The following is a 16,279-nucleotide window of genomic DNA, read 5'->3' on the forward strand; positions in this document are numbered from 1 at the left end:
AAGGTATTGGTGGCCATCACAAAGCCCAGACCTCAATCCCATAGAAAATGTGTGGGCAGAATTGAAAAAGCTTGTGCGAGCAAGGAGGCCTACAAACCTGACTCAGTTACACCAGCTCTGTCAGGAGAAATGGGCCAAAATTCACCCAACTTATTGTGGGAAGCTTGTGGAAGGCTACCTGAAACATTTTACCCAAGTTAAACAATTTAAAGGCAATGCTACCAAATACTAATTGAGTATGTATGTAAACTTCTGACCCACTGGGAATGTGATGAAATAAATAAAAGTTGAAATAAATCATTCTCTACTATTATTCTGACATTCACATTCTTAAAATAAAGTGGTGATCCTAACTGACCTAAGATGAGGAATTTTTTACAGGGATTAAATGTCAGGAATTGTGGAAAAACTGAGTTTAAATGTATTTGGCTGAGGTGTATGTAAACTTCCGACTTGAACTGTATAATGGTCCTTTCCTGTTTCAGCATGATAATGCCCCCGTGCACAAAGCGAGGTCCATACAGAAATGGTTTGTAGAGATCGGTGTGGAACAATTTGACTGACCTGCACAGAGCCCTGACCTCGACCCCATAAAACACCTTTGGGAGGAATTGGAACTCCGACAGCGAGCCAGGCCTAATCGCCCAACATCAGTGCCCGACCTCACTAATTATCTTGTGGCTGAATGGAAGCAAGTCCCCACAGCAATGTTACAACATCTAGTGGAAAGCCTTCCCAGAAGAGTGGAGGCTGTTATAGCAGCAAAAGAGGGACCAACTCCATATTAATGCCCTTGATTTTGGAATAAGTTGTTCGACGAGCAGGTGTCCACATACTTTTGGTAATATAGTGTCGTTTCGGCAGATAGGAAGAGGCGAAACGAGAGAACTCACTCGCCAAAATGTGTCCAGAATAAGCCCAACGCTTTTCCATGTGCATAATATGCAGACCTAAGCTTGTCGCCTGCCTTCCAGTGTTGCCAACTCCTCAGTAAGGAAAGTAGCTATTGGCTGTCCTAAAAGTCGCTAGAAGTCGCTATATGATGTCATCGCCTAATTTGCATAATTGACCATGTGCATGTATTTGTGATGGACGCTGTAGGAGAAAGGAATAACGTCGTGGGAGAGACAAAAAGTGAGTAAAAAACACCCTAAATATGTTTAGAACTACAAATGAACTTTATTCTGTCGATTCTTGTTTTTTTTATGTCACAATTCCAACCCTCCTCCTTTATCCTAGCTTGGGACCGGCAAAAGTGACCCAAAAGAGACACTGGCGGAGTTACTTAGTTTTTTATTTTATTTAATTTTTGGGGGTTTTGTATTTTAGTTTAGTTTGGTTTTTAACCTTATGGTCCACTTAGGAGTCCACAACAAGTCACAGTCAAACATGAACATTTTAACCATAACATTTATTTATTTTATTTTTTTGTATTCCGTCTAAATGGACCAAAACGAGACAATAGAAAAAACTGTCAATGGCAATGTGAGAAAATTATGGTAACTAGTCTGGCACTAATTCAGGTAAAAAAAAACAACGTTTTTTTTTATGTAAACCAGGGCGGGATCAGCAGAGGCTGCTTCCCGCTGCACGATTCATTTGTAGTCTGGACGCGGAGGGGTGAACATCTTCTGCTCTGACTGGACCCGTGAGGGACTGGGCCGCCTGTGAGTGCTTTGGGACGGGGCTGCTTGTTGAGAAGAGGAAGAACGATACGTGCTTTCACGTCAGAGTCTCCAATAACACCAGAAAAAGTCGCTAGATTTGTCGCTAGTCGATTTTTTAAAAATGTGTCGCTAGAGGAGTCTGAATCCTCACTAAATATAGCGACAAAGTCGCTAAATTGGCAACACTGCTGCATTCCCGCCTTTGGAACAAAGACTCCCATTGCGGATATATGAGCATTTCGTCATTATATACAGATCTCTGGTTTCAGCCTCTTGCGAATTGGAAAGGAAAATTGGCGGGTGCACAGTGCACTGTTAGTAGCTGGATTCCCCTAAAGAGAATTGGTATTTCGCCAAAAGTATAGGCTATAATTACTCCTGTTTAAATAAAATCATTCAAAATACTTCACCAGGGAGCATTACTTAGCTACAGATGATCATTAGCTTCTTTAAAAATGTTTTGCTGTGAATTGATTCAAATCACAAACGTGTTGGCCTATGCCTACTTGGGAAGACCGCAATTTGGGTAGTGAGTGTGGCAATAGGTCTAACTGATTGAGTTGTGACTGTCAGGGGTGTGTGGCTAAGATATGGTGAGTCTCTCTCCGGAATGCACTCAGCTGTCTCCCGCCAATTCTTGTGCATTCATGTTTCATTGTGTGAAATGTTTACGCTTTGATTTTTTTGTTTTTGATCAATTCCCCATTACATATGCCACTAATAGTCCTAGGAAATGTACTGTTAATCCCCCGTTATTTGGTTACATTGATTTCTGTTAATGCATGTATTAATTCGTCATTTACCATTCTCATTCTCGGACTGGAAACGTTGTTTGCGGAGTTAACAACCTGCTACACTTGTAAGAAACACGTTTTGGTTTATTACATAACCATTACGAGTTTTGTAAGATTTAAAAAAATATATATAGTTTTGAGTGCTCAATGTGAGCAATGAGCATGTGCCTGGATCCAGCGCTGATTTTAGCATGTAAATCTTGGTGGGGCAAACTACCCCCCAAAAATGGGTGGATGCATGCCAGCAAAGCCACTACACAACAATAAACAAGACATTAATTGCATTCAAACGGTGCCCACAAACTGTTTGGGTCTAAATAAAACTGTCCCAACAGCAGTCCCAACACCTTACCACTGCTACACCTGGTTATCAGCTGAGGCTCGTCTGACAGTAAAACAGTTCATTCAGCCTCAGTTACTGCCTTTTTTAAAAAAAAACAGCTGATATGGCTGACTTGCTTAAACAAATGTGGTTTCTATGAATAATTTAATGTACAAACTATGGCATAAGGTCACGACGAGCGGATAAGAGGTAATTTGTAATTTCAATTAAGACATTAATGAGCGAGCTAGGACGGACATAGTCAATATAACTATTTGCTCAGCACTTTTGAAATGTACAGCGACATAATTCAGAACATGGGCCGTTCTTACAGTATTCTCCCTGTACAGCAAGTCAGAACCGTTGGATAAATAAATGGGGCATATAAGCAGACAATGAAAGCTCTTACAATAATCGAAGATTACATTTCTCTAAAATAGGCTATAGGCTACATGTGCACCACCAAGTCAGAACAGTAGGCTAAATTATGAGGGGAAAAGTGACCAAATTATTAGGGTGAGGCACATGGGTTAATAACAGCTTACTACACAACATACACTTAGTATTATTTTCTTAGCTACAGATAGTATACCCCTGGGATATTACATCATTTATGCAGCAGCATACAAGACATTTTTGGACTCACCTTGTTGTGCTGTGCTCACTTGAACAGCGCAGCAGTCCTTCGTGGGGAAATCTTGTGTTGACACTTTGTCATCAAAGTCTGGCATTCTCTGGATTTATAGTGCTTTCAAGACAACTGGGAACTCTGGAAAAACAAGGTTGAATCATGATGACATCAGTGATCTTCAGGTCAGAGCTCTAGAAAGAGGCCAGAGTTCCCGACTTGCAATTCCGAGTTGGATGACCGTTCAAAACGAATTTTCCTAGTTGGAGCTCGTTTTTTCCCGAGTCCTCAGTTGTCTTGAACTCACTGAAGTCAGATTTCCTAGTTCCGACTTTCCAGTTGTTTTGACTTGCATAAAGCTGGAAAGACTTATAAAAGTATCTCCAAAAGCCTTGATGTTCATTAGTCCACTGTAAGACAAATTGTATATAAATAGAGAAAGTTCAGCACTGTTGCTACTCTCCCTATGAGGGGCTGTCCTGCAAAGATGACTGCCAGAGCACAGCGCAGAATGCTCAATGAGGTTAAGAAGAATCCTAGAGTGTCAGCTAAAGACTTACAGAAATCTCTGGAACACGATACGTGAAACACTAAACAAGAATGGTGTTCATGGGAGAACACTACGGAAGATGCCACTGCTGTCCAAAAGAAAACATTTCTGCACGTCTGAAGTTCGCAAAAGAGCACCTGGATGTTCAGCAGTGCTACTGGCAAAAAATGAAACTAAAGTTCAGTTATTTGGAAGGAACACACAACACTATGTGTAGATAAAAAAAGGCGCAGCACTCCAACATCAAAACCTCATCCCAACTGTACAGTATGGTGGAGGGAGCATCATGGCTTGGGGCTGCTTTGCTGTCTCAGGGCCTGGAAATGTTTGCTATCATCGACGGAAAAATGAATTTCCAAGTTTATCAAGACATTTTGCAGGAGAATGTAAGGATATCTGTCCGCTAATTGAAGCTCAACATAAGTTGGGTGATGCAACAGGACAACAACCCAAAACACAGAATTAAATCAACAACAGAATGGCTTCAACAGAAGAAAATATGCCTTCTGCAGTGGCCCAGTCAGAGTCTTGTCCTCAACTCAATTGAGATGCTGTGGCATGACCTCGAGAGAGGTTCACACCAGACATCCCAAGAATATTGATGATGTGAAACAGTTTTGTAAAGAGGAATGGTCCAAAATTCCTCCTGACTGTTGTGCAGGTCTGATCCACAACTACAGAAAACGTTTGGTTGAGGTTATTGCTGCCAAAAGAGGGTCAACCAGTTAATAAATCTAAGGGATCACGTACTTTTCCCACCCTGCACTGTGAATGTTTACATAGTGTTCAATAGAGACATGAAAACGTATAATTGTTTGTGTTACTAGTTTAAGCAAACTGTGTTTGTCTGTTGTTGTGGGGCCCCACAAGGGTGCATTCTCAGCCCTCTCCTGTACTCCCTGTTCACCCATGACTGCGTGGCCATGCACGCTTCCAACTCAATCATAAAGTTTGCAGACGACACTACAGTGGTAGGCTTGATTACCAACAACGACGAGACGGCCTACAGGGAGGAAGTGAGGGCCCTCGGAGTGTGATGTCAGGAAAATAACCTCACACTCAACGTCAACAAAACAAAGGAGATGATCGTGGACTTCAGGAAACAGCAGAGAGAGCACCCCCCTATCCACATCGACGGGACAGTATTGGAGAAGGTGGAAGGTTTTAAGTTCCTCAGCGTACACATCACGGACAAACTGAAATGGTCCACCCACACAGACAGCGTAGTGAAGAAGGCGCAGTAGCGCCTCTTCAACCTCAAGAGGCTGAAGAAATTTGGCTTGTCACCAAAAACATTCACAAACCTTTACAGATGCACAACCGAGGGCATTCTGTCGGGCTGTATCACAGCCTGGTACGGCAACTGCTCCGCCCACAACCGTAAGGCTCTACAGAGGGTAGTGCGGTCTGCACAACGCATCACCAGGGGCAAACTACCTGCCCTCCAGGACGCCTACACCACCCGATGTCACAGGAAGGCCAAAAAGATCATCAAGGACAACAACCACCCTAGCCACTGCCTGTTCACCCCGCTATCATCCAGAAGGCGAGGTCAGTACAGGTGCATCAAAGCTGGGACCGAGAGACTGAAAAACAGCTTCTGTCTCAAGGCCATCAGATTGTTAAACAGCCATCACTAACATTGAGTGGCTGCTGCCAACATACAGACTCAAATCTCTAGCCACTTTAATAATTAGATGTAATAAATGTATCACTAGTCACTTTAAAGAATGCCAGTTTATGTAATGTTTACATACCCTACATTACTCATCTCATATGTATATACTGTACTCTATACCATCTACTGCATCTTGCCTATGCCGTTCGGCCATCGCTCATCCATATATTTATGTACATATTCTTATTCATCCCTTTACACTTGTGTGTATAAGGTAGTTGTTGTGAAATTGTTAGATTACTTGTTCGATATTACTGCACTGTCAGAACTAGAAGCACAAGCATTTCACTACACTCGCATTAACATTTGCTAACCATGTGTATGTGACCAATACTATTTGATTTGATTTGACTCAGATCAAATTTTATGACCAATTTATGCATAATTCCAGGTAATTCCAAAGGGTTCACATAATTTTGCTTGCCACTGTATAATGTGATTTGAGTAATTTTATCTGTGGCCATTGACCTTGAGCCTTCTTTGATGGGCACTTCTAATGTAATTCTATGGCAGCACCGAAGGGGCATGAATTTTTTAGCTCTACCCTTAGATTTTGCGGTGTCGTAGTGTCCCCATGAGTGACAGAACACTGAGCCAATCACGGCGCAACTAGAGAACATTACCAACCCCTACGCTCCATATTTTCCGCTGGCTGCCCCATCACCACAGAACTCGGAAAAAGCATTACAAGCATTTTGCTAAACCCGCAATAACATCTGCTAAACATGTGTATGTGGCCAATAAAATTTGATTTGAAAGCACAGAGCTAGGCTAAAACACCAGCATTTTGAGGTGGCTTACTCAAGGAATAAAAAAGGGACCAAGTTTGTATGCAGCTTTATTAACTTGTTTTTTTTTTTTTTTTTACATTTATTGCAAACTGATATGTGACACGTATAAATGCCAAAATAACATGCTAAAAATGTGGGGCTCAAAACCTGCCCTGAATGATGGGTCGCCACTGCCTGGAGGCTATCTCAGAGTTCTATACGCTCTTTTCTTTAGCCTCCAATTGATCACAGTTTATCCATTCCATCCGCCGGATACGTTCAGAACGAATTCGCCCAATTGGTTACTGCTGCGCATGCGCCGTATTCTGTTGACCAATCCGCTTCCCTATATGATAACATGTGATAGTAATCCACGTCTGCGAAATGATGTTTGCGTAGTCTGTCAAATTGGTGTGATGTGCTTGAATATTGTTTCCTCTTGGAATGGATTTAGAAGAGGCATTTCAACTAGTCGGAGAATTCGGATCATATCAGAAGCAGATGGTGTTGGTTCTTGTGTTGCTACAGGTTTGTTTTTATTAACTTTCCTTTTTTCCGTGGAAAACGTATGCCACCCACAGCTAGTTAGCTGTATTAGCTAGCAATCTAATACATTTACTATATTTTCTGAATGCATTATAGTATGTCGTCAAACTTAGTGTGGGGTAAGCCAGCTAGTAGTCTCGCTGTTATTGTTATCCAGCCATAGCTAAACTACTTAGCTAACGTTATTTGGCTAGATAATGAAATCACAGAAGCTTTGAAGTAGCTTGTTGAATCCTAGCTAGCTATCTCTACCGTCATTTGCATACCCATTAAAGCCACAGTCTGCAATATTTCCTGCTGTTTAATGGCCATTTTAATTAATTTTACTCAGTTCTTGAAGAATATAACTTATAAATGAAATATGACAAATGGTTTATCCTATAACCCAATATCTAAGAGCCAATTTATGCTTGATCCGAAAATGTTTTCGGAGGCGCTGTATGGGTGTGTGACGCAATTGCCAAGTCTCTGGAGGCACGCAGAGGACAAATTGAGCACCGCATCGCCATGCGCATCTCAAATTTTGTAAAAATGAGGTCTCATGTAGCTCTGCATTGACATGATTGGTGGACGGTAGGTGAGAGCGGAAGGACTTGTATAAACACAAATTCACTTACCATGACAACTTCCTTCACAACTGGTAAGTTAGCGGTTAAGACCGTTGGGCCAATAACCGAAAGGTTGCTGGTTCGAATCTCTGAGCCGGCTAGTTGGAAAATGTCTCTGCCCTTGAGCAAGGCACTTAACCCTAATTGCTCCTGTAAGTCGCTTTGGATAAGAGCATTTGCTAAATGACTGCCGGAACAGGATCTGACACCTGTGGGTGTCGTTCCGGAACCTATTTGGTTGAATACTTTACCTCTAGTGGCATAAACGATAATTGTAACTTTTTGCAATGTAAAAATTCTAATTAACGCGATCACTAATATGCCATCACCAGCGAGTGAGCTGCATATCATTGGGTGAAACTAAAGCATTTTTTGAAATATATTTTCCTCATTGTCTCCATAAATCTAGGCCTAGGAAATTGATGGATTCAAGACAAGGTCGTTTTCACTGATCTCAGTTTCGGTGTCAAAGTATCTTGTCATTTCGATCATTTGTGCGGTATAATGGTTCTTTCAAGAAAACTGGTAACTCAGGGGGAGGAAACGAGGTCGAATCATGACGTCAGTGATCCATCTTCAGGTTGTTCCCCACTTAGAATTCCGAGTTAGATAAACGTCCCAAACAAATTTTCCCAGTCGGAGCTTGTTTTTCCCTATTTCCCAGTTGACTTAAACGTACTGAAGTCGGAGATTTTCCAGCTCCGTGTTCCCAGTTTTGAACACGGCATTAAAAAAAGATTGTCATGTAAAATGACGAAGAATTGCATGAAATGCGCCTATAAAGGCCCCCCAAAAAATTTCCCCATGTGTGTAACATTTGTAAGTGGCTCTACTCTTCTGCCCTATGTCACTCGGAAAATGTGTTGATATACATTCAATGCTTTATTATAAAGGTGGGTTATTTTTTATGCGTTCCTGTACCTCCGAGCTCCCCAGCTCTGCCATGCCAATCTCCGGAATTTCAGAGGATTTGAGCAGGTCAGGCTGTTCAATTGCAGAATGTGTGAAAGGAGATAGCTAATTAAATACCATTGATGGATAGATCACTTGGGTAGCTAGGTCTTTATTACTTGCTTGGCACTCAGCTTGGTTTTGTTTTCCAGGTGTATATGGCATGCCAGTCCATGCTCATTGTGCTCATTGGCGCTATACCAGAATACCACATTGAACAAGGTGACCACTCCAACTATGAGGAGCTCATCAAACACGTTACATTTACAGAGGATGTCAACTCCATCGTGACGGAGGTGAGCGGTTACCGTTCATGATTCAATAGGAGCAAAAATGTGCCGTGTTTGAGAATGTAGCGTCATTTACACCTGTGTAAGGAATTTAACACATTTAAAAATAATCTACACAATGATAATATATGAATGCCATCTTCCTGTCTCTTTCCTTCCTTTTCTCTTAGTGGTTCCTTCTAAAGCAACAGGCTTACAAGGTCAGCTTGGCAGGCTCTTTGTTCTTCGCTGGGGTCTTGATTGGAAATGTGTTTTTTGGACCCCTCTCTGACAAGATTGGAAGGAAACCAGTCTTCCTAACAGGTGACAAATGAGGTTCACAACTTTTCATATTTTGATCTTAATCCATATCCTCAAATATTTGACTGGCTGATATGATATAGCAGCCATTAGGAAATGTTGTTCTGACCTGCTTCCTTGCAGGCTACTTTTCAGCCCAGCTAATAGTGTCACTGGTAAACATCTGAGAGCTATGGTTAGGCCTCATCATTCATAATTTAAAAAAAAAACATTTTGCTTGTGGACTGCTACATCATTGATAACATGCTCTTTTATCAACTTTCTCTTTGACAAACCAACTTTTTTGCTCTCTGTTTCTCTCTCTCTCAGCTCTGTTCTTTGAGGTGGTGTTTGGCTATGCCACAGCCTTTGCTCCCAGCTATGAGGTGTTTGCGTTGTCGCGCCTGCTGGTGGGTCTGATGAATGGGGGTATGTCCCTCGTCTGTTTTGTGCTCACCCAGGAGTATGTGGGCAAGGCCTACTGGGCCATGACAGGTACAAATAATCATTATGACAAATGTTTACCAGCTACAGTAACTAAGGAAGGTGGGACAAGGATTGGACAAAGGGTCAATTGTAGTCAGTCTGTCGACATAAGAAAGTGGTCTGACACTATTGGAAAGTGATTTTTCTAAATGATTTAAAAGTTGTCTCTGGTGTTTGTTTTTCAGGGACCTTGACTAATATGACCTTTGCTGTGGGTATTGCCCTGTTTGGTGCCCTTGGCTACTATATCAGACCATGGCGTACCCTGGCAACAGCAGCTAATTCTCCTGGTGTCCTGTTTTTTCTACTTTGTGTGTAAGTAACTTTTTTTAGGATGATTATTCCAAGAAAGCAATTGCATTAGAACCTTTACTGACACCTTTCCCAATACATTTTACCGCATGTGTGAGACTGTAGTTTGCTGATGAAACAAATAGCAAGTTGACCTTTTCGTCTCCTGTTTAAATTTCTTGTTCTTGTTTTTCTGGCTGAGGCAGGACTCTCCCGGAGTCTCCACGCTGGCTGTATTCCCGTGGTTACACGGAGAAGGCGGAGGAGGTTTTGCAGTACATAGCTGTGCGGAATGGGAACAGCAATGCTGCAGCCAAAGTAAAGCTCCGAATGTGTCCTGGCTCTGTCAAGACTGGTAACCAGGGCAACAATAGCCCTGGCTTCCTCGACCTGTTCACCCACACAGTGCTCCGCTGGAGAACCGTGGTGCTCATGTATGTCTGGTGAGTTAGCACCTCATGAGCTGAACCACTGGGAAATCAGAGGGACTCGCTTTTTGCAAGGTCATTAATAGTGCACAGATAGTATCAACAGCTCACAATGATGCTTATGTTCAGTATATGTTGTTTTAAAGACCTTTCACACTGAAGACTTTAAACATAACCAACCTTAGATTGACACTGTCTGTGGATGTGCTTTAGGTATTCCTGCAGCCTGGTGTACTATGGGCTGACCATGAATGCCAGTGAGGAAAGTGGGAACCGCTACTTCAGTGTTGCCATGTATGGACTAGTGGAGCTCCCGGCCTACCCTCTCTGTATCTATTTCATAAACAAGCAGTGGTAAGATTCTCACCACCTGTGATGATATTCTATGAATTAAAGTGTCAGTGGTGCACTGAATAAATGTCTTGATTTATGGTTAAAAATTCAGAAGTTGAATCGTAATAGTTTCACAAGACCATATATTCTCCTCAGCTGCGCTAAACAGTTGGAATTTGTGCCTGTTTGTTAGGGCTGGGAGAAGGAAAACCATGGCCAGCTTTCTGGGTTTAGCTGGCTTGTCATGTCTATGCACCATGCTGGTCCCAGTAACTGCTGGTAAGAGCATTCCATCTACAGTATATTAGATAGATTTGATTCATTATTTTGCTTATTAATCTATTTGTTTATTATTTAGGGCCGGTGTTCAATGCTACTTCTTTAGCTTTGTTAGGAAAGCTGTTGGTCAGTGCGGCTTTCAACATAGTGTATGTCTACACTACTGAACTGTACCCCACTGTTGTAAGGTGAGTGCAGTGCAAACAGATCCCACTAAATTACTTCTATAAAGTACAGTAGAGGGTGCCGTTCTCCCATTTTTGAGTGTCAATTCTCACAATGCAATATGGTTTTGTACGGTATGTTGGAGAGGTGTTTAAATAATGTTAAGTGCTTTGTCTTGATGTCAGGAACGCTGGTCTTGGGGTCTGCTCAATGTCTTGCAGAGTCGGAGGGATCCTGGCCCCTTTTGTGCCCTCTATGGTACGTCAGCAGAATATCATTAATATGACGAGGGATAAAATTCATCAGTCTTTTTTTGTTGTCACAATTGTAATCAAATCAAATGTAGTTATATAGCCCTTCTTACATCAGCTGATATCTCAAAGTGCTGTACAGAAACCCAGCCTAAAACCCCAAACAGCAAGCAATGCAGGTGTAGAAGCACAGTGGCTAGGAAAGGCCAAAACCTAGGAAGAAACCTAGAGGAACCAGGCTATGAGGGGTGGCCAGTCCTCTTCTGGCTGCCAGGTGGAGATTATAACAGAACATGGCCAAGATAGTCAAATGTTCATAAATGACAAGCATGGTCAAATAATAATGATCACAGTAGTTGTCGAGGGTGCAGCAAGTTAGCACCTCAGGAGTAAATGTCAGTTGGATTTTCATAGCCAATCATTAAGAGTATCTCTACTGCTCCTGCGGTCTCTAGAGAGTTGAAAACAGCAGGGTTGGGACAGGTAGCACTTCCGGTGAACAGGTCAGGGTTCCATAGCCGCAGGCAGTACAGTTGAACGGTATTCATTTGAACCCCTCAAGCTTAAGCTGTGTTTTGTTTGCTATGTGTTTCAGAGAGACTTACACACCTCTATGCCCTTCCTGGTGTTCTGTCTCAGTGGAATCTCTGCTGGCTGCCTGGGTCTCCTTCTCCCTGAGACGCTTAACAAACCCATCTCAGAGACACTAGAGGAGCTCAGCAGCCCTGCTTACCACCGCATTGTAGAGACCAAGGTAGGATCATAACTCGGTTCATTATATTGGGTAAGTTACCCCCTAGCTTCGGACGTCGAGCTTCTCACATGCAGTACCAGTCAAAAGTTTGGACACAGCTACTCATTCAAGGGTTTTTCTTTGACTATTTTCTACATTGTAGACTAATAGTGAAGACATCAAAACTATGGCAGAACACATGGAATCATGTAGTAACCAAACAAAATTGTTAAACATATCTAAATATATTTGAGATTCTTCCAGGGAGCCACCCGTTGCTTTGACAGCTTTGCACACTCTTGGCATTCTCTCAATCAGCTTCACCTGGAATGCTTTTCCAACAGTCTTGAAGGAGTTCCCACATATGCTGAGGGCTTGTTGGCTGCTTTTCCTCCACTCTGGTGGGAACTATCCATTCAGAGATCATCCGTTTACCTACTCTGCGTCTCACAAAGATACAGCGGTTGGAACCAAAAATCTAAAATTTGGACTCATCAGACCAAAGGAAAGATTTCCACCGGTCTAATGTCCATTGCTCGTGTTTCTTGGCCCGAGCAAGTCTCTTATTGGTGTCCTTTTAGTAGTGGTTTCTTTGCAGCAATTTGACCAGGAAGGCCTGATTTCATGCAGTCTCCTCTGAACAGTTGCTGTTACTTCAACTCTGTGAATCATTTATTTGGGCAGCCATTTCTGAGGCTGGTAACTAATGAACTTATCCTCTGCAACAGAGGTAACTCGGGGTCTTCCTTTCCTGTGGCGGTCCTTATGAGAGCCAGTTTCATCATAGCGCTTGACGTTTTTTACGACTGCACTTGAAGAAACGTTTAAAAGTTCTTGACATTTGGGTGGGGACTTTGAAGAATCTCAAATATAAAATGTATTTTAATTTAATACTTTTTTTTGGTTACTACATGATTCCATGTTTCATAGTTTTCATGTCTTCACTATTATTCTACAATGTAGAAAATGTTAAAAATAAAAACCCTTGAATGAGTGGGTGTGTCAAATTTTACTTGTACTGTAGTTCGAAAGCCTGGTGACGTTCTCCTCAGGAAGAAAATATAAAGGGGTGGAATATAACTAGTGAATGGTTTGATTGTGGCAACCCATCACATGTTTTGCATCGGTGGTGCTCCAAACGGAGTTTGTGACTGATTTTTAAAACAAGCTAGCAAGCCTATGTCTGACACTGTAGGAAAATATAAAAAAATTAAAATAAATGAAAAACAAGGAAATGTCTCTCCTGAGGGCAAATTCAAGTTCTGAATGCCAGCGCTCCCATTCAAATGAAAATCCAGTATTGATGTTCTCCAGACTTCCAATAGTTGAGACGGGATTGAGAAGGATGGTCAGGTGAGACTAGTTACGCCCCCTATCCAAATGCAAGTTTACAATGATCTTAAATGTAATTCCTGCTTTACATTCTGTATCTTGGGTTGATTGGTTTGTGTTCCGTTATACAGACACACTTGTTTGAAGAGGACCAATCGAAAACCAACCACAATCAGTGACTCACTCTTTGAACAAGAGAAGTCAGAGGCAATCCGACAGGAGAGACTCTCGAAGCCTGTCCACACACAAGTGCTTTCTCACAAGGGACCCGATGTGCTCTGTTTCCATGGTGAAGCAAGGACGGGTCATGCCGTGATGGATGGTGGTCCATTTCTACAGGGAACGGCATATGTTTACAATGTTTTCGTGTTATTTTGTTTCTCTCTTTGTATGTGTGATACTTTTTGTACTTTACAGTGAAAATCGCAGTTTATCCGCAGTGAATTGATCAAGTAATCATGTGGTATCAAATGGAAGAGAACTACAATTACTGCCAAAGTTTTCAGCTTCTACATTGCCAAGTAGTCATTGGGGCCTAATTTATAATTGTTGCGTACATTTAACACTAAATAGCCGCATGCGCCATTTCTGAAAACTGCACGCACAAAAATATTGAGGTTTATTAACTTGGCACACGCCATTCATATGCAGGTTTCCCATTGTAAATCAGACCTGTCATAAAACTGAACGAGCATTTTCTCCACCTGAAAACGCCCATCATTCACCTTTTGTGAGGACAATAACGCCCTTATTTTCTGTATAGTTTGGAAGTATTGGAATTAGGCCAAGACGATATCTAAAGGAAATACATTTACATTTAAGTCATTTAGCAGACGCTCTTATCCAGAGCGACTTACAAATTGGTAATGGTGACCTTGATCACATGTCTTTGGAGGGATTGGCCAAATGTTTGTATTGCTATTTCTTTTAGATATCGTCTTGGCCTAATTCCAATACTTCCAAACTATACAGACAAGGGCGTTAAAAGGTAAATGATGGGTGTTTTTCAGGTGGAGTAAATTTGGGGTATTTGACATTTTCTGAAAGACAAAAACAATTGCATGTTTTTGTGGACCTGTAAACGGATCGTTTAATTATCCTTTTCCCGAACCTAAATTTCCTGCACTGCCCGCGAATTCTGATACATTGTTTACTCTGTCAAATGTAAACAGTGACCTTAGTGGCAGCTTACACACGTCAACGCAAAAATATCAACTGTCTGTTCACCTGTCAAATTCTACTGTATGTTATAAACCGCGCACCCTGTCGGATACATAAGCTATTAAAATGTTGCTCTACCTAATAATCCCAGTTAAATGAGAGAAGCGTGTGGTAATTTGTTGTATGTCTACTGCAAGAATATAAACTCATCATGGCCAGAGAAGGTGAGGAATTTATTCTGCAATGGTTGATATGTATTATGTTTTATAAATTAAATATCTACACTACACATTTCACATTACAGTACTCGGACGTAGCCTGTGAACCGTCTGTTAAACTGCGCTTCTTATCGCATAGAGCAAAATAGGCAGCTTGAAATAGCTTATCTATTTACTACTGGGAAGTGGGTACAATTTTAAATGAGTGATAGACTACCATTCGTCCCATCTTAACTTGTCGGCCTGTAGGCTATTTCGAAACCATCAAAGGTGAAATGATTGTGGAAATTAAATAAATAATAGAAAATATATATGCCTTATTTCAAATTATTTTAGAATGTGATGATGCATTGATATATATTTTCTTCTTTTATCACTAATGGAAAATGATAGAATCTTATTTAGCCAGGCCTACCTGTTTTTTGTTATGAATAGGTGTCGTCATATTTTCACATAGGCTACTACTAGGCTACTTTTGCTTTCTTGCAATGCAGGACTTCAACCACTAGAAACTGTATGCATGGTCTAAAGTTTGCGGGAGGATAGCACTTTCTCATGTTAAGTTCAGTTTGTATAAATACCAACTTTTGTGTGAAAACGGGCATGCATATTTTGTGTGTACGCAACGTTTATAAATCAAGTCCCTGAAGTTTAAATGGTTTGTTTCAGTTTCCATATAAATATAATTTCTATGTGTTCTGCTGGACAGATCATACGCTAGTTACAATGTGAATACAGATTATGTATAAATATCTATATTGGACAGTGTTGACGATTTGTACAGTATTCAAGGTAATTGGTTTATATTGTGTTGATTCTGGAGTTATTAATAGTTAATGACGGCAAGTAACACCAATTGTGAATGGTAGCTTGCATAATTATATTGTGATGTATAATATGAGAATGACAGTGGAACATGGAATTACTGCACGTGTCATGTTTGGTAATAGTGGTGTCTGGTGTGTCTCCCCCCCCCCCCCAGAACAGGGTGCATTGTAATGTTCATCGACATTTTAATGTTTTATATCTTAATACTGTTATAAGTAATTATAGTGGTCACTGCCTTAACTCAGGTCACGTTTGGCCTTTTACCCTAGTGAGGTGATTGTCACCATTGACGCAGACAGGAGAGGCCCAGATCAACCATATCGTCCAGAAGCTCTCATCAAAGACTGAGAAGTAACCGCATAATGTTGTTTTTTTCCCCCATCACTTATAATTATGGCAGTTGGCCTGTACCAACGGTTCAACAAACAGTTGGAGTGAGTTAACCGTAATCATTGTTTTGATTTATATTCCTCTGACACTATGCTTGCCAGAACAGAAATCCCCTGTTGAAGTAAATAAACAATCTCCAACAAAAGTTTGTGGAAATGAGGTGTTGAATTGAAATTAAAATGTCTTGAATTAATGTATGTATAATTATACAGTATGTGGGTTAGCTTAATATCAAGCTCAAAACATAGCTTGGATGCACATCAATTTTGTAACTCTACGTCCTAATGCGAGCTGAAGTGCT

At 41.2% G+C, this 16,279-nt stretch overlaps 1 protein-coding gene across 4 annotated transcripts; it reads left to right on the plus strand.

The window, feature by feature from the left end:
* Positions 1-1,083: 1,083 nt before the first annotated feature.
* On the plus strand, positions 1,084-15,069 carry slc22a15 (solute carrier family 22 member 15). 4 transcript variants are annotated; one of them, XM_055927389.1, is made up of 13 exons: positions 6,753-6,937; positions 8,667-8,810; positions 8,975-9,107; positions 9,414-9,578; positions 9,755-9,884; positions 10,067-10,303; positions 10,502-10,642; positions 10,815-10,900; positions 10,980-11,088; positions 11,251-11,323; positions 11,912-12,070; positions 13,364-13,402; positions 13,513-15,069. In XM_055927389.1, the coding sequence occupies exons 1-12, from the start codon at positions 6,854-6,856 to the stop codon at positions 13,376-13,378; spliced, it is 1,476 nt and encodes a 491-aa protein (XP_055783364.1). In that variant the 5' UTR covers positions 6,753-6,853; the 3' UTR covers positions 13,379-13,402; positions 13,513-15,069. The 4 variants fall into 4 exon arrangements, with proteins under 4 accessions (XP_055783372.1, XP_055783364.1, XP_055783358.1 ...); XM_055927397.1 differs by lacking the exons at positions 6,753-6,937; positions 13,364-13,402 and adding an exon at positions 1,084-1,134; XM_055927383.1 differs by having other exon boundaries at positions 13,364-15,069.
* The last annotated feature ends 1,210 nt before the right edge of the window (positions 15,070-16,279 follow it).

This window comes from Salvelinus fontinalis, chromosome 1 (assembly GCF_029448725.1).
Source record: "Salvelinus fontinalis isolate EN_2023a chromosome 1, ASM2944872v1, whole genome shotgun sequence".
In the NCBI taxonomy this organism is placed as follows: Eukaryota; Metazoa; Chordata; class Actinopteri; order Salmoniformes; family Salmonidae; genus Salvelinus; species Salvelinus fontinalis.